We start from the raw sequence: 23,616 nt of genomic DNA, 5'->3' as shown, positions 1-23,616 counted from the left end.
CCTTCTCACCTCTCACACCCCGCTGTTACGCTCAGATCTCCAGATGAGCTCTTGCTGTCGGGCCCCAGGGCAAAGCTTGAGACATAGGGTGGTAAAGCATTTGCCTTGAGGGCTTCAAAACTGTGGAATAACACACTTCAGAGAAACAGATGAGATACCTTAGTGACCTCTTTAAAAAAATAATTTTATAAAATATGTTTTTGTATTACGTGCATACTAAGGGAGAGGATGAAAGAAATGCTATGGATTACGTTGAGTTCGTGAAACACTGGCTAGCTCAGACACTCTAGACAACTAGAATCAGATATCCTGATCCTGGTGAGCACATAGAGCTTTGAGAACATCCTTAAATGCAGAGAAAATTTTTCCATCCTGTGCTTGAGGAAACTGCATCATTTCAGAAAATATTACTGGCTCAAAAGCATACATACACCCCCACTTGTGATTGGTTAAATGTACCTTAACAAGATGCACCTCGACCAGATGCTCTTGGTACCCAACAACAGTCTTCAGGCATAATTCTGGCGGGATACGTGGCAGTATTGGTACCGTTCATTTCAATTGGTTGTTTTCCTGGCACAGACTAAGCTTTTAAGCATAATGCTCAAATTTTCAATAGGGTTGAGGTCAGAGCTTTTGGAAGTAATCCCAGAAAGTTAATTTTAGCCTACTCATGGTAGCCTAAGGAGCTTGGAAAGCTTGGACTTCTGTTAAGTTTCATGAAGACATTTCACCTCTCATCCAAGAGGTTTCTTCAGTTCTGAAAATTGATACCTGTCTGGGATCATTGATCTCATTGGAGCCCCACTTCTATTCAAGTTTAAACCATCTAGCTGTTGATTTCAGGTAATTTGGAGGTAGTCCTCCTATTTCATTATTCAGTACACTTGGTGGACTGTACCTGTACCACTGGCAGCAAAATAGCCCCGAGCATGATACTACCACCACCATGCCTGACAGCTGTTACAGTGTTCTTAGGTTTGAAAGCCTTACAGTTACATACTTCCAAACATACTTCTTGTCATTGTGGCCAAATAACTCAATCTTTGTCTCATCTGAAGATTAAATCTTTTCTCTGAAACACATTTGGCTTGTCCATTCGGGCAGCTGCAAATTTCACTCAAGCTTGAAGGTGACACTTTTGGACCAGTGACTTTGTTCTTGGTTTGCAGCCTCTCAGTCCATGGTGAAGTAAAACTTGCGTCACTTGTAGACATTGATACTGGTGTTCAAGCAGGGACCCAGTTGATGGCGAATATAAATTCAAACTTGTGCACCCAATTTAAGCTGTACAAGTATTACATTCTGGAAAAAGAAGAGTTCAACAAAAACATAAAAAGAACAAAATACCATAGCAATCATTCCCATGATGAGTGTGTGTAAACCTAGGACCAAAACTGTACATGAGAGATTTTTGAAGCCTTTCCCTCTCACATAAACTGGCCTTTGTAAAAGAAGATGAGGAGGGTGTGATTGTGAACGTCACATCTACTTCAAATGTACACAAGGCATTACACATCTGACTAAAAGGAATGCCTGTTCACATTTCTCCATATACTCAGTTTTTGTTGTGCAGAGTTTTATGCATCTGGCCCTGGCTCTGTGAAGGCCATAGCATATGATTTGCATTATTTTCATACTCATCAAACAATTCATTTGACCTCTTGTGCCCTGCATGGAAGCATTTGCATTTGTTAGTGTATGAAGACTGATTTATTCAGATTTCTCCTTGAATTTTACATCTATTTTTGCATATTATTTACAATTAGTCACAAAACACGGCATTGTGTCCATCAGTTCATATTATAAATCATATTAAGAACAGACGGTGTGTTTTCTAGACAAAATTCCTCATACCAGTGATTGTGCATTTCAGTTTTTTTCTGCTAAATATTCTAAAAAAAAAGACCAGCTTTTGTCTAGAAATGAAAAGGTGCTACTGAAAGAAGGGAAAACATTGCTGCCTGTAGTGCTGATATATGAGCTTGTGAAATGCCCCTCCTCCGTGCGGTGCAACGATTGAGATGATCTACTACGAACTTCATCCTACACAGAAGATTAATCAAATTCAAATGGCAAAATGAATGATTGTTGGAAAAAGTCCCAAATGCGTAACTGCCCTGCAATTTTCACGACAGGAACTCATCAAATCATATTCCCCGTGGAGTGGTGGTGTTGAAGGCACATCCACTCACACGTTCTATCTTTGTGTCCGCGTGTAAGTCCCTATCGTTCTCTAGAATATTCCATGAAGCAGAAAAAAGGAGGTCTGAAGGACAGCTGGGCATGGCCAACCTGCTGAGAGAGAAATTAAATGTACTTTCTTCACCAATCAATACCCCACTGTGTGGCGATGATAGAAGGTTGTTGAGGTAAGAAATAGTGTGTTTATCTGACATGACATTGTCCTTAGAGCTGCCAGGGTCATCACACACACTGCATGTGCAAACATTAGCTAAAAGCATTAGATATCTCATTAAATCAGCCTTTATCTCATCTGCCCCTGAGTGATCTATAGTAAATTCATTCATTTTTTTTCATAAGCTAATAAATTTATTGATTGTCCCCGGAAGGAAGGAATTTTAAGTGTATAATAATGAAACAAAAGTTGTTCTTATACAGCCCGTGGTGCTCACACCATCATTTGTCTTTTCATGCAACTCATTTTCATCCATTCTGAAAATTAATTTGAAATGTCAAAGTATTCTGGAGTGCTTAGCTGCCTTTGCAGCAGAAACGGTATACTAAAATAGTTACAGCCTTCATCCCCCTCCGCACATTTTCAACTATGCATGCCTACTAACCATCACATTCCCGTACATCACCAAGCTACAAGTTTTATGGTCTCAGAATATTCTGACATACACATAGTGGGAATGTAGTATAGAGGCCAATAATGGTGGCCTAAAGTTTCCCAGAGCATTTATGGATGTCTGCCATATAACATCCCCTTGCCCTTTAAAGAACACCATGTCTTGACCGTCCACAAATGTTCTATTAATCTTACAAAGCGACATCCTTAACTCCAAACTCAGAACATTCTGAAATCATATTTCTTCTTTAAGCTGGGGTGTTATGTAATGTAAAGAAATAAAACATAACATGTAACATATTGTTTATTCTGGTATAATGCTGTAGTGGGACCAACCGAGAACCGGATGTCTTTGGTTGTTCACCAATTTCAGTCATCTGGTTCTGTTTGCAGACATTTTTTGATGTTTATGTCATCAAGAGGACCATATGAGAACATTTTTCCAAAAAGCTTTGTGTGTGGTTTGCCAACAGTCCCAAATAAAACATACACATGTCACTATCAGGGAACCATAAGAGAATTCCTGTTGATATTCCAAATGTTCTCTTTATAAATCTGCAGTATGGGCATAACTTAATTGCAATGAAAAATCCCCTTAAAATCATGTGTTATGACTAACTTTTACCCATAGGTGACCATTTTTATTAAGTCCTTAAAAAAAGGTACTCACGTGACCAACAAACGCCCATGAAGAAATGTTATAATGTCAGCAACTGTTAGTTGTCAGAGTGACACTGGCTGGTTGGATAGATTTAACATACTAGAACATGCCCATGCTACAATATTCTTTGGACGATTCTTGCTTTTGGCAAATTGACATTCTTACTTGCACTGTAAAAAAAAAAAAATTTTACATGTCGTTTGCATGCTAAGAATTGGTCATTGGAATTGGTCATTTTAGCCCATTGCTAGTCACTTCCTAGGCATCATAATATATCATGCATAATTCAACTTTTGTGGATAACAACAAGATGTTAATGTTGAAAATTAAAACAATATGACGTTTTAATCAAGTGTTAATGGTACATTATTGGGTTAATTTAGCTTGATGCTGGGTGGTAGCTATGCAACCCGATGACACAATAGACCATTATCTTAAACAGATAATGGTCTACAAGGAGTTTGCGGACAAACAAACATACAAATAGGCCTGAGTCCCACAGACCAGGCGGTGAATCCATGGCAACCAGGTAAATTAAGCTTAGCTGTAGCAATGCAAACTAGAAATGGAGTCTATTCATTCTGAGAGTCAAATTTGTGCTATACTGCTGCAACTAACACATTTCAAAAGGGACAACTTTTGCTTTGAAGGCAAACTGTTTCTGTTTCTGGTTTGCATTACATATTTCACAGAAAAGTCAGTATTGCTGGAAACTGTGACAACCTGCTAGCCATCAAAGCAATAGCAAGGTGCCACTTCAACTCCTTGCGACTAATTTATGGTAGTGACTGCCAACATGAAAAAAGCAATTGATTTCACAGAAACTGCCAGCAACCACTTGTACATATATAGGCTCAAATATTCAAATATCTATATACACTCCTAGTAATATTTGGTTAAATGTTCTTCAGCAAATGACAAACCGCTTTTGGTAGCTATAAACGAGCCTCTAATATAAAAATATCGAGATATATGACCACTCTTCCTGGCAGATTTGAGTTCATTTAAATTTGTCGGTGTTCTGGCAAAAACCTGCTTTTAAGGATAGTCCACAAATTTTCAGCAGGGTTGAGATCAAGATTTGAGAAGTCTATTTCAAAAGCTGTTAGCCTGCTATAAAATCAGCTCTGATATGGATTTAGGACTATTGTCCTTGGAACAAAATTCGCAGTCAGGTTTCAACCTTGATTTGAGGTGAAGTTGAAGAATTTGGAGGTAGTCTTTCTTTATTATTCTATCCACTTTGTGCAGTGTACCAGTACCACTGCCAGCAGAACACCCCAAGAGTATGACGCTGCCACCACCATGCTGGTTACACTATTCTTAAGTTTGAAAGTCTCACCTTTACTCCTCCAAACAAACCTCTTGTAACAAAATAGTTCTTATCTTATCTTCTTATCTGAAGATAAAACTTTTCTCTAAAACACATTTGGCTTTTCCGTGTAGGCATCTTAAAATTTCAGTTAAGCTTGATGGTGTGGGTTTTGTAGCTTGGACTTCTTCCTTGGTCGGCCTCCTCTCAGTGAAACTGGTGCACATGATGAGTATATGCAACTCAAAACTAACCAAAACTGCAAGAGTGCCTCATATTGCATGATGGAAATAATGCAAAATGAATGAACAAACATTAAAATATATAAATGAAATAAACAAAAATCTACAGAATCTGCCCGAAAACTCACCATTTTACTGGATCATCAAAGTGGTTATGCACCATGGCCTCTGAATGACATTGCAGATCATCACTATCCAACGACTGTGGAAAAAACAAAAAAACAAGGACATAAACTTGTGACATCAAATAGGGGTACTGTACTGAATACCTGAAAAGGCTGCAACAGCAGAAGAGCCTAGCGCAATGGGATAACTGCTCATGTTCATTTGTTGGTCAATAGCAAACATGCTGACAAACACTACTCTCCCCTGAGTGGGATACAAGAACAAATTAAACATGGCACAAACCCAGAGCTGAATTAATCAGATTTAGCTCCTTGATTATGTTGGAATTTTTTGTACTAATATATCTGCTGTTGCCACAGAAAATAACTACTAGCTGCAAATGGTTAAAGAAAAAAAGCCTTCTAAATTCTTTAAGAGACAGTTTGCCTTTTTATCTAAAACATGATACATCCCCTTTGCCATCATGCTTCACACCTGCTGTGAGTGTTTGGAAGCATTCACATGAATAGGATGTCAGAGATCAAAGAACCAGTGAATCATCGTACACGTCAAAACCTGAGTTGCTAATGCATTGTTTTGTTCCTGAGAGGCTTTACATTCACCGTGGTGACAGATACATCCAGGAGAAAGTAAGCTGCATGGAAACATTATTATTAAAGCCTTTGGAAACTGCATAAATTCCATGTTCAGCCAAAAAATATATAAAAATTGTTTATTTCCTTGAATATGTAATTTGCTGTGTGTTGAAAAGCACTGATGAGGTGCTTAAGCTTAACTGGAAGAATATAAATTTAATTATTTAGTTTGACCTGGTTTATTTGATAGTCACAGTGTTTTCCAGTTTATATCATCGCTATTACAAATTTGTGAAAATTGTTTGGGTGTTTTTTCCACTTAGATTGAATTTCACATCTTTGCTGTTTCAACACTTTTGGGATATTGTAAGAACCATTGCGGGTGGATCTGGTTGGCAAAAATCTGCTGCTTTAAACACAAACGCAGCACTGGCCCACTCTCTTTGTGTGTGGGCGGAGTTCCATATGTGCATACATGTGTGCTGAGTGGGAGCAGGGGCACAGCTGGGGTCTTGGCTTTCTCTCTGAACACCGTCTTCATCCTTTTTTACATCTCATTGTAAAACCTCTCCTTACCAAACTCCTAAGCTTCCCATCTCTGTGAAGTATCTCTGTGTCGGGCTCAAGCGCTCTCTTTTTACTTTTCCAGTGTCTCCTCGTATTGTTGAGGGTGTGAAGGCTCAACTGTCTGAAGCAGATTTGGGGGTTTGCTGAGATGTTACTGATGCTACAAAGGTGCATTAAATCTTGTGTTTCTGCACCTATGAGGTTAAAAGAAGAATACCTTTAACATTATATAAAACAGGCCACAAAGAATTTTTGCATGGATTCAAAATTTATGAGGAAAGATTAAAGATTCTGCGAACAGTTCTTAGTAAATTGTGTGCCCTCATTGATTACCCATAATGAGTTTGTGATGACTCCTGCAGGAGGAGGAAATCTCCAGCTTGCAAAACAAACAGAATTCTTGGCTTTATTCCACAGGCAATTCGATTACTAAAAAAAGATGAGTGGAAAACACCATTATCTCTCAATATAAGCAAATATTTATACACGTATATACTATAAATATATTTATATTCACCGATTCTTTCTATTGACAATAGTACCATTGTTGGTCTTGCTTGCAATGACTTGTACAGTGATTAAAAAAAGAATTTGATTGATACTGCCTAGTCCATTTTCCTAATATCATGACTTTCCGGCACCCTGAACCTCTTATCCTTATCTAGGTAAGCTAGCGAAAATGTTTTGAACTTGCACACTCTCCATTTGTCAGACTCTGAATTCACATGTCAGCAAGACATGTGCACTTCTGCTACTTGACAGCTACATTAGGAAAAAAATAATGGCCCTGCCAAGTGGCATTTCAAGCTCTAGATCAGTTTAATTCTAGCCTGTTAAACATCAACCATCCATTCAGGCTGTCAAGCTCCTCTAAGGGGATGATTCAGAATGAGAAGAGACAAATTAAAATTGAACTTTGAATTATAATTAATCCTATTACAGTTCTACCTTTTTGCTCATTCCAATGGTACAAATAGAAGTGCCCACAGTGGCTCTGTGCTGCCACCTGTAGCATGGATTTTGAGAGCTATTAAAAGCTAAACATTTCCATTGAAGGTACAAAGTCAAATTCTAAAAAAATCGGAATGTTTTTGAATGATGAATGATGAGTTATATGAATACATTTCAATTCTAAAATCCGCTTTGTGTAACATAAAGAATATGCTGCTTTTTTATCATTTAATTCAGGATATTGTGTTTTTTGCTCATGGATCTTTTATATAAATTGGATCTTTTGATGATTAGAGTAAGCGGCTAAGGAAAGCATTATGTCAATCAGATGTCATTACTAATATATGAAAAACAAGTATTTTTTCTTTCCTTTTCTGTGTGTGTGTGTGTGTGTGTGTGTGTGTGTGTGTGTGTGTGTGTGTGTGTGTGTGTGTGTGTGTGTGTGTGTGTGTGTGTGTGTGTGTGTGTGTGTGTGTTTGTGTGTAAGAAATGGGAGAAAATTGCATCATCAGTCCTAATGATAGATAGTATCTCAAATACTGCATGGTATAGTAAGAAACATTAGGTTAAACATATTGTAGTCTAGGTTTATTTTTTTTTATTTCTCTTTTTTTGCGGGTTTTATCTTATCTATCCTTACGTCATGCATCTATAAAACAGCAATTACTCTCTGTAAATAAGCACAAATCACAGAGGCTAGTGGAACTTTTACACAGGTCCACACTGCCATCTGGTGGTAGATTAGATAAAACTCGCTTTAACATAAAGTTGTAACTGTAAAGGATCAGCAAAATTTGTGTATGATGTGTGATTTGCAAGTAGCTGGAGACGAAAATACTGTTAGATTTATATTGCTTTTGGAGTTACTGCATAACTGTTAATCATTGGAAACAAGTATTTTGGAGTGATTTTTGGTGAAACAGCAAATGTCTCCAGCCATCTGTAAATCACGATAGAGGCTCTGTCATGGTTTGGGGCTGTTTTTCAGCCAGTGCTGCTGGAGATCTTGTCAAAATTGATGGAATTATAAATAGACAAAAGTACGGTGAGATTTTGATCCACAATGTAATACCATCTGGAAACCTTCTGATTGGCAACAGCTTACTTATTCAACATGACAATGACCTGAAACCCACTGCCAATGCAGAAAAATCTTACTTGGATTAAAAAACACCGAGTGGAACGCTATCAGTCATGGACTGCTCACCCTAGATCCCAACATTATTCAAGCAGTGTTGGATGATCTTGATAGAGAACAGAACAAAAGGCGGCCACCATCCAAAGATGGGCTTTGAAATGTCCTTCAAGAAACCTGGAAAACTATCCCTGAGTACTACTTAAAGAATTTACAAGAAAACTTGCCTGAAAGAGTTCAGCCTGTGATGAAGAATAAAGGTTCTCATAGCAAATATTAACTTTCAGGCTCATTAGAATTATACATGTACTGTATTTCTATTGATGTTTGCATGCTTCAACAAGTCACTGCACTGATTTCTTATTTTCCTGGCAAAATATAAAGGAATGAGGCATGGCTCAAGACTTTTGCAATGTACTGTGGTTACAATCAGTGACTTGCAAGCAGTGCATGCCTGAAACAATCATTTCTGCTAGCTATGAGCTCTCCTCAAGAGGGCTTCTCATTCTTTGTATACAGTAGGTCCACAGAATGTTTAAACAACCAAATATTTAAGCAGACTGTCATAACTTTAATGGCATTCACTGATTTAAAATGTGACTTCTGGACAGCAGCATTTGCCTTTTCAAAGGAGATCGGCATATTGGCCCCCAGAGAGTGCAATATAAACTGCACCAATTGTTCCAGTTTAGAAAACACATCCTATATATTCTGCTTGCCTTTTTTCACCCCTATAATCCAGCCAAGCTGTGGGCTTCAAGTTAACCATTCCAACTTTTATAAGCACCCGCACGCTTACTCACTAATGAGCACAGAGAAAGTTGGAAGAAATGCATGCGGGTTCACATTTGTGAGATGCCACACTCAAGAGCTAGTTAACTCAAATAAAATATCACAGTTACTGGTTATGTGAGCACTGGTTCAATTTAATAAGAAGCCCAGATAGAGACAGAAGACCAAAAAGACTTAGTTCAAACATCATCTGCACTTAATCATTTGCATAAAAGGATGACTGCTCATTTTATTTTTATAGTGCACCTTGAGAACGTGATGGATTTGCAGTCCAGATTAAATAAACCACACAGTTGCTCAGTCCATTTGGTTCGTGGCCACGCTGGATCATCCTTTGAGCTGTAACAAGACATGAAGCATTGCAAAGTGTGCAAAAAGAGCAGGCTAGCTGCCAACAAAGAGAAACACAAATGAGCATAAAGAATTTAAAAGTTGGTTTCTGTTCGCTTGCCTCAGTTCACAATCTTCTTTTCAAATAAGTAAATGCTCTAGTCTTCGTAGTTTTCAGGGCAACCCACTACAAGTGAGCAGTGAAAACCTTTAACAAACAGGTTTCACAATAATAATTCCCTGGTTTGTTACTCATATTAATCCTTTTTCTTTTGTTATTTATTTTCATTTTACAAGTTTGGTGAAATCGCATGGCTGAGTTTAAGGAGTGAGCAAGTTGCTGTCCATGGTGCTGAACCTCTTTTTTTTTCCACTTTGAAAACTTGCTACGTGCCAATGCATCCACATTAAAAACGCAATTTGGAAAATGAGCAGGGACAGAGAACAAGAAGCAAAGTCAAAGAGGCAGTTTTGGGGGGTTTTCTGTCTTTCTATCATGGCTTTTTGTCTTATTATCAGATGAATGAGTCTGAAGTACTTGCACGGCCCTCTGACATCTTTTCTCAGTGAGGCGTTGTCTCAGTCTCAGTTATCAACTAACATCGAGAACTAGCTTCCCACTTCCTCATTTGCATGCAGACGGCCAGGCAAACTGCATTTCAAGGTCAGCGCTGTACACCAACATGCTGCTGCTGCTTGTGCCAATCTAGGTACCTCCATGACAATAGACCCAATTACCGCTGGGGCAACTCAAATGGCTTCTTCTTTTATTCTTTTTTTGCAGGAAAATTATGCAAAGTGAGTGTTTTAATATGCACGCCTTACTCAGAGCTGTGTAGTTACAGTATGACATCTTCTAGCACTAATATACTTTCTCATTGTCCCACAAGACTTTGCCTCTCTAATGAAGAAAATACTTTTCAAATGTGCTTCTTTTTACGTAGACATTTCCAACTCTTAAAGGGCAATAGAGCAGTCACAGTCAGAGATTTTACATTTTCAAAACTGACTGAATTAACATGAAAACGCGTCTTCCGGTGAGACATACTGACTCATATCTAATGGCAGCAAATGTTCAAGTGAATTAATTATTACCTGCACCTTTCAAAGGCCTTTTTTTCACCAGTGCTCATTTGTATTGAGCAGTTTAACTGACTGGGGAGAGAAGAAGAGTATGAAAAGAACTCAACCAATTTTCCATTAGTATTATGGGAACAATAGTAAAGCTTATCGTGACTATCTGTACTCACTCAGTAGTAGCCTCAGTTTGTTCTGATCACCTAATAAGATCTCTAAAAGGTGGTGGCAGCATTTTCCATGTCGCCCTCTTCCTGAGGTTAGATTATTGATGCATCCAGCTTCACCTGCCTTGATGAAAAATCCATTAAGTGACCACAGATTAGAGTTGACTTTAAAGGCTTTTCATGGCCTCTCTTCTGCTATATACAGTACCTCAGCCTATACAAAGGCTGAGTCCTGAGGCTAGAGCCTAAAAACTAAAAGTTACAGAGAATTTCCTGCCAAAGCCCTGGAGCTATGGAATAAACTGCCTCAGGAAATGGGGCCAGTGACATCTTTTACATCTCTTTTTAAGACATACTTTTATTGGAGAACCCCTACTGATTTTATCCAACTGCTTTTATTTCTTGTATTTCTCTCATTTAACCCAATGTAGTTTGTGTTTACTGTACCACCCTCTTTAATTGGTATTTTACTTGGGTTTGTGATCTATTGTTATAATAAATTGAATACAGATACATATAAACTGTAAAATACATTAAATACACTATTTTTGTGTGTAGCCTTTAGTGCAAAACAGAATTCTGTACTCATCATAAGAAACTCAACTACCAGTGTTTATGTTGATTAAAACATCCACTTTTAAGACTTTTGGTGTAACAGCGCTTCTGTCATTTTGACCTATTTAGACATATCCATATCTTCAGGAAATCTAATTTTAAAGTTTTAAAAAGTGAGTGGCAGAGAGTAATAAAAACTTGGTCCCAGCCAAGACACAAGATGAGGATCGGGTGGAAAGTTCAAAGAAAGCAAACAATGATAGATGGTAAAAAGGTCAATTCTTTCTTGGAAGAGTCTAGTAAAATGCTAAAGGGGAAATATTTTGAAATAATTTCTTACTGTGTGGAATATTAATACATATGAAAGTGTATTTTCAACATTTAAGTGTTGCAGGAAGGGATGTGCATTACATTACACTGTTTTGGACATTTATACATATTAATATTACATCGTCATGGCAAGCAAACCTGAAAAATGCAAACCAAATAAACTCCTTTAAAGACAGAATATGGAAATTTTCACCAGTGTGTAGACCTAAAAAGTGGTATAGAATTACAGGATCATTAATGATATGAATGAAAGGCATGACTTAACCAACAACTTTGAGAAAACATTAGTAAATACAATGTAAAAACTGTAAAGCCATCTGCATCTAAAATGAGAAGATTTATAGCACTATTGTTAACATTTATTGTAACCTTATTATCTTTAGGTTTTGGGCTTGGAACGCTCATGGGCAACAAATTACATTGTGCTTACTTGCAGAGGGCAAATGCCCAGAAGCTGTGATTGATTGATTAACTTTAAAAGCGATGTTTTTTTGTTTGTTTTTTTCCACCCTTGAATCAGAACTGGAATTAAATCTAAGCTGTAACAATCTAAAATTAAAGAACATTAGCACTCCTGTAATGAGATGGTATACACTTTCCATTTTGTGGGCCCCTGAGGAAGTGATGATTGGGATTTTGTAATTGTGCAACCCTTCTGGAAATCTAAGCGCTCTACTGGAGGTTAAAGTGTTGTAGAGTCAGCTTGGCAGAAGCTGAGCACCAGTAGTTGTGCTTTCCTCCCAGTCTTCCTTCGGTGTTCCTTCTGAAGAGAAAAGTCTATCATGTAGTCTAAAATACAAAGAGGGCTTTGTGATCTGTAAAAAAAAAAAAAGGTCTAAATCACACTGACTTTAACACAGAAAACCTTTTGATCAGTGTTTAGAGAGGTATCCATTCCTATTTTTTCCACTTTGCATTTGCTTGTTTGTATAAGGATCCCTGTATAAATGTGCCTTTTAAAGTAATTTTACATCTCCCTCCTGGTAAATCCCAGATCAGAGCTCCAGTGAGTTAGTCCCACAGCTATGCATGCTAGTTGATGTTCATGTGACTCTTCAAAAGATCAAGAAATAATAATAATACTAATAAAAAGACGTATGCATTGCCACCATTATATGCAAAAAATAATAATAATAAATCAATATGAAATCATATAAATCAATAGATAAAAAGATTTTTCATGTAAAAAGTAAAATATAGTATAAATGTAACACGAATATTACCGTTTTTTTAAGTCTAAAATATGAATTACATGTCAAGTAAAATAAACACATGCCACCAAAAAAATTGCATTAAACCACCCTGAAAACTCTAGAGTTGATATCAGTGTGGAGCATAAACTGGGAGTTGTCTGAGGAGATAAAACTTTGAAGGCGTATTAATCCTCTGTGATGCTCTAGATTTTCTTTAGGGACGGTAAGTTCCTGGCGGTAAAGTGTTTAACTTATAAATGCGCCATCGTTATATTAGACGCACTGATTGTTTTTGCAGTGTAATATAGAAGCAAGACATTAAAATGTAAGCGCAAACATTTTCCGGGAGAAAAGCCGATACGCTATTTGAATGGATCCATGCTTGGTTGGACTCCGGTTTAAGGAAGCTTGTCCGCCCGGCAGTCGGAGCGGAGGGGGACTCGACGGCGAGAAGCTTCAGGCGCGGTGTTAGCTGCTGACGGACACCGAAATAGCTCCGCGACGGCTTTCCGAGCATCTTAAACCAGCGCAGCAATGTGCATATTGTCGCCGTAACTCTCGTTTTGTGTCATATTCAGGTGAGTAAAACTTGAATATTGCCTGCCTTGTGGCTCAATTTGTGTGAAGATAGCCGAGGCTAGGAGTGTACGCTGTGGCTCAGTACAAAGGCTTTCTTTGCCGGAGAAAATGCCGGGGCTGCAGCAGCCGGGAGGCCCGCTTGTGTCTTTCAAGTCACCGACTAGCCCTGCTTAACTCTCCCAATGTTTTACACCGCTTCCTTCATTTCTCGCCCAAACGTCGCGTTTCTGCTCCGTCTAAACGCACTTAGTGGCATTACTTACGTTCAAGCGGGTTGTGGACCGAGTGCCGTGGGTTTTGACAACCGTGGCCGGTGCAAAGAAACATGGTTGCTCTGCGGAGTCTCCTAACGATGCAAGCCGGGCAGCTGTGCACTCCGCGCCGCTATAGGGTTACGGGGACAGCCGGGGTTGGTCTGCTGAAACCAGGAAACCGTCCCGTAGCGAAAATACTGACAACGACACGTTTACTTATGTAACACGGAAAATGTTGTTCGTGAACTGTTGGTATGTCTGTCGAAAGTTTCTTTGTATACATAATACATGAAACAAAGTTGGCGTAGGACTCCGGTGTGAGGCGTATTTGGCTCGGTTTATAGGTTTTTTTTTTCTTCAGTGGCGCGTCTTTAGTGACCCATTCTGGTTACGTAGTGTTACTTGTACTTTCTACCGGGTTCAGCGAGTTAAACGCATTAATCGGGATGGTTAAGAGTTTAGCCTCGTAGCTGGGCTATAGGGGGGCTGGCTGTGCACCCCTGTAGGCTGCAGGCGGATTTCCAGTTTGTGCAAGCAGGCTAGGCTCGTGCTCCGCGACTCATCCAGCAGGTTGATGCCCGAAGGCTACTTGATGGTGACGGCACCCTGCAACGTTTATCTCTAGTTTTAGCGTAGTTTATCCCTCCGTATATAGAAAGGCCAAGGTCCCATCCTATAACTGTGGAACCTGACAGGTGTCCGGAAAACCAGTGATTGTGAAAAAAAAACAGTGTGTGAGTTTTAATACTCTGTCCTCTCAAATGTGTTTGCATCTTTAACAGAATGCAAACAAATTGTAATCTCTTTAAGTATCATATCAAAAACGTCATAACTTTATTGTAACTACACCTGCAATACACGTACAATAGGTCCAGATCAGAAAGCGCCCTATCATAGCAAAGGAGTTTCCTAAGATACCTTACTTAATTAGAAAGGTGCAGTGCACTAAATCAAATGCTTAAAATATAAAGTACACACCAAAAGAAATTCAACAGCTGACTTCTTGGAGGGGCCTTTAGTGCACTCCAGCCAAAAACAGATGAAATAACACTCACCTGTCACTCAAAACAGGCACAACCCTAAGTTTAAGCCTTCATACCAATGACTGCTCTAAAACTGTGCATGCCACAGAGATGCGGCATGAAGAGTGGAGAAAGACTGCTATACTGATCAAATTCATAAAGATGCTTTTTTTTTCTGCTGTAAAGCTGTGCCTTTTACAAAAATTGACTTCCTTTTGGGGCAAGCCTCAAATGGCCATTCCAGAAACTGCAGTTTAGTGCACTTCCATAGCCGTTTGAGAACAAAAGTCAGCTACACCTGTGTGTTTTCTGTTTTTAGGACACATTTTTTGAGACACTTTAAAATGGAAATATTTTAGAAAGGAACATTTATTGATAACAACTGAGATAGCTTTGATGTGACAAGAGCGAGCATCTAGGTGATTCCAGCTAAAACAAGAAAAGGTAAAAAGGATCACACATCAAAAGTGATGAGAACTACTACTTTAATAAGCACATCGGTTCTTTGATCTAATGGAAATATTTCTGTAAAGGAACTAGTAGCATAGTGTTGCAATATTTTGCATGGTGATATTGTATTGATACAGGGACACCAGATATCCATCCATCCATTTTCTTCAGCTTATCCTTATCAGGGTGCTGAAGGGGATTGGAGCCTACCAAATATCTATAGTTTTTTAAATGAATAAAAATACAATGACGACAAGACGACTCATCTCAAGCACAGCCGTCCTGAGACAACGTTAGCCAAGTAAACTTAAATTGGATCAATCAAACAACCATCCAACACACTGGTCTTGACAAGTATTCTTTGCATTGCAAATGTACAAAAAAAAATAATACGAGGAGGGGAAAAAAATAAACTGCATCCATTATTGAATGGAAAATAAATTAGAAAGTATTTAAGGAACAGAGAGCAATTGGATAAACACAATAATTTCATGCCGTTAATATGAGGAAGTGAATTCAGTAATTGGGAGCCACAGAGGTATTAAAACTCAGCTGCCAACATTTCACTTACACTCTGGATGTGCCTTGATTAAATGGTGGCCTCTGGATTGTTATCAAATCTTTACAGCCTGTTTTATTTGAACCTTTTTTTTTTATATTTAGGTTTGGGGTTTTTTTTTTTTTTTTAATTGTTAAAATAAATGAACATGCCAATTGGGTTGGTGTAAAATTGGATCGATTGCAATTGGTTGTTTTTCTGTCCGACAACTGATGACGCTCTAGGCATTTTAAAAGGCTGTGCAGCGGCTTAATGGGTCAGCTGTAGACTCAGCTTTGTTGGGGTCTTTTTGTTTGCTTTTAAAGTGCTTTGCAGTTGATGGATAGACTAAATTATTTTCAGAACCCTTCGAGCTATGATGTGTGGTATCTGACTTGAAGGAGAAAAAGTGGTCTGTAAAATCTCTGTGCTTAAAGTGACAGCATCATAATGTTTGGTTTGTCCACCCAGCAGCTTTAACTCCTGAATTATCAAAAAATAACAAAAAGCAGCAAAATTGCACATTTAAAATAGATCAAAAGGTTTTTCAGCTCAATGTCTACTAGCTGATTACTCGGGGTAAGGGGAAAGAAATCAATATGGCATGGTATTGCTTGTTACGTGTGGCTGTGATGTATTTTTACAGGCTCACCTGAAAAACCTTCCAACACACTTATTTGACGAAGTTGCCTCCTATTCAGAGCAGGCTGATAGCTCAGTCACACAGTAAAAACAGGACAGCAACCTCCTTCCATATACAAAAAAAAGAAAAAAAAAATTTAATGAATTTTTCATATACTGCAACCGCTTTCAACATGGGGTTTCTAAATGGTTGCACAGACACTCATGACCAAAATTGGTCATGACCAATTTTGATTGCAATACGATTGCACAGGTTGCCTGATAGTAGGCAACATTTCTACAAAAAGTCCCAGTCTAACTTATAACAATTACTCACAGAGAAATTGTCAAAATTGTTGCAAATAATTGCTTTCCAAATAATGAATGCAGGCAGATTGTCATCATGTTGCCATCAGTCTGAATGAATCTCAAATGATAACAATTCGAGTGGACTTGACTCAACTGGCCGCTGGTTGTTCTAAGTGTTCACTTGGACACAGCTAAAGTGTAATTTGTAGCATTGCAATTGTAATAACAACGGCAGAGTGGGCCTTACTTTGGTCATAAAATAACAACCATTCACAGAAGACCCTTCAGATGATCTGGCCTACTATCGGATTAATCCCATCATGAACAGTTTGGCATTTTTCTTGACATGCTCTCATGGTTCAGCCATGCTTAAGTAATCTGAGGCTATCTGTGTGTATGTATTAAAGCTATAACAAAACATGAAAGCAATATTGGACATAAAGGGCCTGATTTTCAACTCCTACAGACTGTAGCAGCAGTTTGGTTGGATGAAGTCTAATTGTAGTCTTAATAATCATCACTTTAGTGACATTTTTTCTTTCTGTGTGGTTTTTTTTTCATTACAGAGAGAAAAATGTAACTGAACGGAGGCAGCTGCGCTCCAATGGTCGAAGACCTCACCATACTTCACTAGAATGTACTTGATGAATGTACCTCCTGTCGCAGTGACGCAAACAGAATGGAGAACATGTGGCCCACCTGGAGGCTATAGCCCTCCAGTTTGCTTCAATGACTCTGACACAGAGTTGTCCACCAGAGGCACACCTATCTCAGACAAGGTCCAGATGATCATAGAGAGTCTTAGGAGCACCCAGTCCTCACTCGAGATGGGCGACGAGATCGAGGGGAATGTGCTATCAGGACGGGAGGGTCATCCCCAAGTCTGCAAGGTTGCAGCAGGTTCTTATGTGGGAGTCAAGTCCAAAACTAAAAGCCCCACTGAAAACCTGCACGCTGACATTTCCTCGCCAAACAACCGTGAAAGTAGTGACTCAGATAGCGACGATTCTGTGGACAGAGGAATCGAGGAGGCAATACTGGAATACCTGAAAGAAAAGGATGATCACAAACGCAAAGTGGAACCGTGCTCGACTTTTCTCCCATCGTCCAAAATTCAGAGAAGAAACCCATCCATTCCTGAGGTGTCCAAACAGCACGGCAACAGCGATGCATTCTTGATTGCGGGTAGCAATTTTCCAAAAAGCCTCAAAGTCGAGACCCCAGCAGTACCCACTCTCATACCTATAAAAAAGTATATTAAAAACAAGGCATCCCTAAATGAAAATATAGTTAAGAACTTCGATTTGAATAAAAGCACAAACAAAAGTTTGGAGTGTTCAAAAGAGCAAGCAAGAAATCCCTCTAAACCAGTGAGTCTCGTCAACAAAACTGTCAGTTACCCCGTCACGGCTAAGCTGGAAGACTCGAATGATTCCAGTAGCGACGACGGCATCGAGGAGGCCATTCAGAGATATCAGCTGGAGAAAAAGGAGCAGCAGAACGCAGCAGATGCTTTCGATCCACGTGCATTCAAAGAGGAGTCTGACTCGAGTAGCGACGACGGGATTGAAGAAGCTATTCGCTGCTACCAGCTTGAGCAACTCAAGGAGAAGAGCGTCCTGAAGCCATTGCTGCACAAGGAGAAACCCTTCAGTAAGTCTATAATACACAATGTTGCGAGTACAAGCGCAGAGAACATCAAGAGACAGAAGCTGAGGAAAAAGATGAGCACGACAGAAAAAGAAGTGAAAACTTTCCAGCCTACTCCATCTGTTTCTATACCCAAACCTACACTTTCAGACAGCTTGAAAGGTAAAGAAAATGGATTTTTGTCTTATAAAGTAGAGAGTTTAAAGGAGCAGGCAGCCCCTGCCCCTCCAAAGGCCAATACAACTGCAGAGCTCATGTGTGCTGAGGCAATACTGGACATTTCAAAGACTGTCATGCCTGGGCCCTTCCATCATAGCATTGGCCTTAGTGGTTGTGTCACCAATGAATCTTCCTTCCAGTCTTCTCTTCCTGAAAACTGCCCCTGTGAAGAAAGCAATGACAGCTCCATCGATAGTGAAGATGGGATTGAGCAAGAAATCAGGAAATTTCTCGAGCAGAAGGCCCAAATGCACAAACAGGCACCCAGCTCTGCTGTGACTCAAGACGCTCAGGGTACAAATGAAATGGAGAAGGTAAAAGCAAATGAACCACAGATCGAAAAGAAACCATCAAGACTGTCTTTAAAGCAACGAAGAAAACACAAAGAGAAAAACAGTTGTGTTACCACCATGGCAGTGGCAGAGGACAGCGTTAAAGAAACCGCCTCTAAGCCTTTACCTGACCATACAAAAGAATCAAAGCTCTTGGCATTGCCCCAGAGAAGTCAAACACACCCTGCCACTGAATTACACAAGTCAGACCAAAGTGGAGACAAAAGCAGCTCTCTTGACAGCGATGAGGACCTAGACACGGCGATAAAAGACCTTCTGAAAACGAAAAAGAAATCAAAGAAAAAGATGAGAGACTTAAAGCGGAAATCAAGGAAGTGCCTCAAAGATGACGACCTGCTGTTAGGAAATGCATTTCAGACCAAAAAGTTACACATTGACTCTCTTTCCAAGTGTAGTGCTTTGAAAAAGGTGCAGAAAAGTAAGAATGACAAGAAAGACAAGCCTGGGCTGGGGAAAAAGAGCATTTCACAACATAAGCAAGTTTATAAAAGTAAGAAGCACGAGCTGCATGAAGGTGAGATCCTGAAGGGAGCCGAGCGTCCAGACATCCAGTTTGTGCACACTGCGGAAGCCGCTCCTCAGATTAAGGAAGACAGCAGCTCAGTAGACAGCGATGACAGTATTGAGCAAGAGATCCGAAGATTTCTGGCTGAAAAGGCCAAGGTTTCTACCGCAGACAAAATTAAAGATGGAGATATAGCCAGGAATGGTACTGTCACTATTTGTAGCTCATTTCAAGATAAAAACATTAAACAGGAAAATCAGCTGGCTGAGATTCCAACAAAAAGTACCAGTCCTCTCTCTGAAAAGTCTCTCATTAGTAGTCCAGCTCATAATAGACTTCAGACACCACAGACTGTTATTCCAGACATCTCTGCGGTCGGTGCACAATCACATCTGCCCTCAGCCCAGTCCTGCAGTCCCAGTCTTTTGGAACCAGCAGATGGGGCAGGGGCAGCAAGAACTGAGCAAAGGAGACCCAGTATTGATAAAGGTGATGTCCACAACGCCACCTCACAGACGAAGAGGGCTCGACCAAGTTTGAGTCCTAGCATCGCTCATTCTCGCTCAGAGGCAATCAAATGGCGCCAGAGCCTCGGACTACCTACTCACGACGCGAGGACTCTCAGTCGGACTCCGTTCCACATCACCTCATCTGAAATCAGCGAGGGTGGCCCGGTAACACATCAGAGTGGAGGAATGGGCCACAAATTACAGACTCCGGTTACTGTTTGGTCCTCTGCAAGGACCAGTAAATCACCATTCCCCTGTTCTAAAGACACTGCTGGAAATACTACATTCACATCTCCTGTTTTGAATTTTTTTTCTGCTGCCAGACAGCATCCGAGGATGTCCTTTACACGGGATCTACCCGCTGGCCAGAGGTCCCAGTGCTCCATTGAAGGGGAGAAGGAGAGTACGGTGCATATGCCCAAGGACAAGAGTGTGTTTGTGGAACTGGAAGCTAATAGGACAAATCACGTCCAGGTTCAATGCAGGGAAAGAAGCGAGGTTAAGGAGAGAGCAAACTTGCTAAGGGAGAAGAAAAGCGAAGGCGAGGGCATGAAGATAGATAATAAAGAAGTGCATCTAGGAAGAAAAGAGGAAGAGTTTATAGATGAGACAGATTGTGAATCAGGCCACAAGAAAAATCCAGAAAAGAAGCAGGGCTTTTCCACATTGTAAGTATTTTTCTTTGACCACTATAAACCATAGCGTCATCTTTTTCTGATTTCTCCAATGGTGCCCTGTTAAATATTATAATGTAGATTCTGATCGAGCTTATTGATTTATAAGGGAATGTTTATTAATATTTTTTTTTTATCATAAAACAGACATTTTTTATGTATTTGTACAATTTCGCAGTTGTGGAACCACAATGAAAACTTTATATGTGCTCTGAAGTTATCTGTTGTTGATCGTTTGAAAAGCAATACAGTGACAGTTTGGTGCAGAAACGAATGAGCGGTAGAAAATGACATGTTCCTAAATATTTTTGCTAAAAAACAAAAAAGAAGACGTGATAAGGAAAAGTAGTCTCGGTTTGGCAGAATAAAGATTTAGGTTGGAGTCCAAAATGTTTAAAATTAGCTTGTATCTTTTCCAATCTCCCAGTAGGAAACCCAGAGTCCTGAATAGTTACATTAGTTACCTTACTAAGACTTTAAAAGTAATTTCCAACATTAATTTTAGGGACGTACCATTGGATCAGCCAGTACAAATCAAATGACACAGATGGCATTGGTCAGTGATTATTGTTTGTCTCATCAGGTTTGTATAAACTGTTTGAAAAAAAATCCTGGACAATCCTGGCTAGATTGGCTTTTTAAACAGTGGTCTTGGTATTGGTTTGAAATCTCACAATCTCACTGTGCATTCTTATTTATTGTAGTAGGTTTCCATCACTGCCTAGATTATGGTTTTCATTTATTTTACATGTGCAGCAAATCAAAATGGCACAAAGTTAAACTGCTGGGTGCTAAAGCTGCAGTGGTTAGGGTGAAAACATAAATGAGGCAAAACCCCAAAACAATCGTTTTTCGAGCAAAAATGCCGAAACTTTGATCATTTCATTTCCTAAAATAGGATTATTTACTGCATTTCATTTCTTTGTGTGTTAGGTGAGTGGGGTTTTTTTCCTCTTCAATGTCAAATAGAATCACTTTACATGAGCTGATCAGTCAGTACTGAAAATAAGTTTTAGTTGTAGCCACAAACAATATTTTTAATATGAAATTAAGGGCATAATTGTGTATCTAATAAAAAAGACCAACCAGATTTCAATACTGTTTAAACAAACCTTAAAAATATATTTAGACTAAAATACAAAGTAATTGAGCTTTTTGGTTTATCACAAGGAAATCTGAGGTATTCCTCTGAATTTTCTCATCTGTGTCCGCAATGACACAATTTACTTTGTCCAGCATGGACTGCACTCTGCACAGTGTATATCATTAAATCTTTTGACACTTTCACAACCTTTTCACTCAAGTGCAGCAAGAAAGAGTGTTTTTATACTGTCAGCACCACCTTGAAAAGTCTCCTTCCTTTCTTTTCTCCTTCTCTCATTTGTTTTATTCTTGTAATCCCTTACCTCAGACTAATTCTGTGCGCTCTGTACGGTGATAATTTAGTCAGTTTCTACTTTTTGAATATAAAGCAGAAACCGCCATTATGTTTCAATCATAACTTTGACTCTTGTGAGCCACTTTTGGGGGGGATCTTTTGTTTTATTTTTAAGATAAATATTGTGGGTACAGGAACCAAGTTACCACCAACCTTTAGCTTTTCACACGCAGCGCTCTTCTTGTCTTTGTCTGTTCTATAATTGAGTTCCATGAAAGAAAATTTAAAGCAGAGTTGCTGGTGATAGATGTTCTAGTAGTCTCGGACAAAGTCTTGCTCCAGATTCCACAAGTACCACATTTCCTCCTCGCTGTCTTGCTAAAGTTGATATTTTTTGTGGCTTGTTTTTTTTGTCATGTTAAAGTTTTCCTGGATTTCCTGTTTGAAGAAAGGCTATTTATTTTTCTTTATGAAATAAAAAAGGCATTACTGAACATGCTGTGCATATCCAGTTTTTCTGTAAATATTTTGTAAGAAGTGTTTTTTTTTTTTTCTTCTTCTTTCTTTTACTCTTTCTGATGACAGAAATGTTTGCCGTGTCTTTTAAGTGCATCTGTGTAATAAAGATTGGAATCTGAGCAACAGTGGGCCTCTTGACTGAAATTTTATGATTTACGGAATTATTAAAGATTGCTGCAGAAGTAGTCTGATGCATATCCTGCTCTTCCCTGACCAGGTCTTTATCCAGTGCCATTGATCCCGGCATTACCTTCAGGCCTTGCATAGCTCTTACCTCAGAGGAGAGAGGCAGCATGTTCAACAGGAGATACTTGGCTGAAAAGTGCAAGAAGGTACAATTATGTGGAAACACGGCAGCGTTTGTTCATCAGTCACAAACATCATCATTTAAGTTCTTTGTAAAAAAAAGTTCAAATCCACAGTGTGAAGTGTGTATTATGCAATGCTTGCAGGGGAAAACTTCCCTCATTACCTCTTCTGTGCATGGCAAGGCTGTGCAGCACGTCAAAAGGAAACTTCAGTTTGTTCCAGTAAGCGGGTATGTGATCGCACTCAAATGGTTTTGTCTCAACAGTGAACGATCAAACGCAAAGAAAACTCATCTGCAACTTGAGTTTGTTTTTTTTGCAGGAAACTGGACACACTCAGCAAGCTCAGCACACACAGTGAGATAAAAGCTGGCTTTTAAAGATGCACCTAGGTGCTGCCTGCTGTTAGAGTGTGTATGGATTGTTGAAAAACTGTTTTGAAGCCAAGTGTTTATGTATTGCAGTTGTTGTTGTTTTTTTATTTTTTTAAACATTTAGTAAGTATGTAAGGTTTGGGTAAGTTGTATAACAGTACTAAGGGCATTTCATTTTAATTTTGGATTAAATATGGACTGAACTCAGGAATACCTTGAGTATTTCAGCATTTATCTTAGCTGAATTTCCCATTTTTCCCTAATGCACAGTAAATTTGATTTGGGGTTATATTGTTTGAGGTACCGTATATTCATTCTTATGCTCATGATGCCGCTGCTGGTTTTGTTAGAAGTGGCGTCTTCATTTACAAACATTTGTTCTATATTAACAGTTTTTCTTCTTACAACTAACATTGGCTTATGTTCTTGAATACGTTTCATAGCTAAATAACACAAGAACGGTACTGGCTGTGACGTTCCAACTCTTTCAATAAAGTTGAGCCAAAAAAAAAGATGGGTTATGGGTGTT

General features: G+C 39.1%; 1 protein-coding gene across 3 annotated transcripts; it reads left to right on the top strand.

Moving 5' to 3' along the window:
• Window positions 1-12,949: 12,949 nt before the first annotated feature.
• Window positions 12,950-23,599, top strand: ppp1r26 (protein phosphatase 1, regulatory subunit 26). 3 transcript variants are annotated; one of them, XM_031754547.2, is made up of 5 exons: window positions 13,058-13,403; window positions 17,165-20,502; window positions 22,623-22,737; window positions 22,858-22,943; window positions 23,036-23,599. In XM_031754547.2, exons 2-5 carry the CDS (start codon window positions 17,234-17,236, stop codon window positions 23,091-23,093), a joined length of 3,528 nt encoding a protein of 1,175 aa, XP_031610407.1. In that variant the 5' UTR covers window positions 13,058-13,403; window positions 17,165-17,233; the 3' UTR covers window positions 23,094-23,599. The 3 variants fall into 3 exon arrangements, with proteins under 3 accessions (XP_039471598.1, XP_031610407.1, XP_031610406.1); XM_039615664.1 differs by lacking the exon at window positions 13,058-13,403 and adding an exon at window positions 12,950-13,048 and having other exon boundaries at window positions 22,858-23,599; XM_031754546.2 differs by having other exon boundaries at window positions 22,858-23,599.
• The last annotated feature ends 17 nt before the right edge of the window (window positions 23,600-23,616 follow it).

The sequence above is a fragment of the Oreochromis aureus genome, linkage group 7 (assembly GCF_013358895.1).
Source record: "Oreochromis aureus strain Israel breed Guangdong linkage group 7, ZZ_aureus, whole genome shotgun sequence".
NCBI lineage: Eukaryota > Metazoa > Chordata > Actinopteri > Cichliformes > Cichlidae > Oreochromis > Oreochromis aureus.
Note: the sequence above shows the minus strand (reverse complement) of the source record. Positions and strands in the feature narration are given on the sequence as shown.

What these genes read in the sequence shown, in the direction of transcription:
- ppp1r26 (XM_039615664.1), top strand. Translation starts at nt 17,234, where the DNA reads ATGTACTTGATGAATGTACCTCCTGTCGCAGTGACGCAAACAGAATGG. An exon ending in AAGCAGGGCTTTTCCACATT is followed by an intron (nt 20,503 to 22,622) that starts GTAAGTATTTTT and finishes TTCCCTGACCAG; the next exon opens with GTCTTTATCCAGTGCCATTG. An exon ending in TGGCTGAAAAGTGCAAGAAG is followed by an intron (nt 22,738 to 22,857) that starts GTACAATTATGT and finishes CAATGCTTGCAG; the next exon opens with GGGAAAACTTCCCTCATTAC.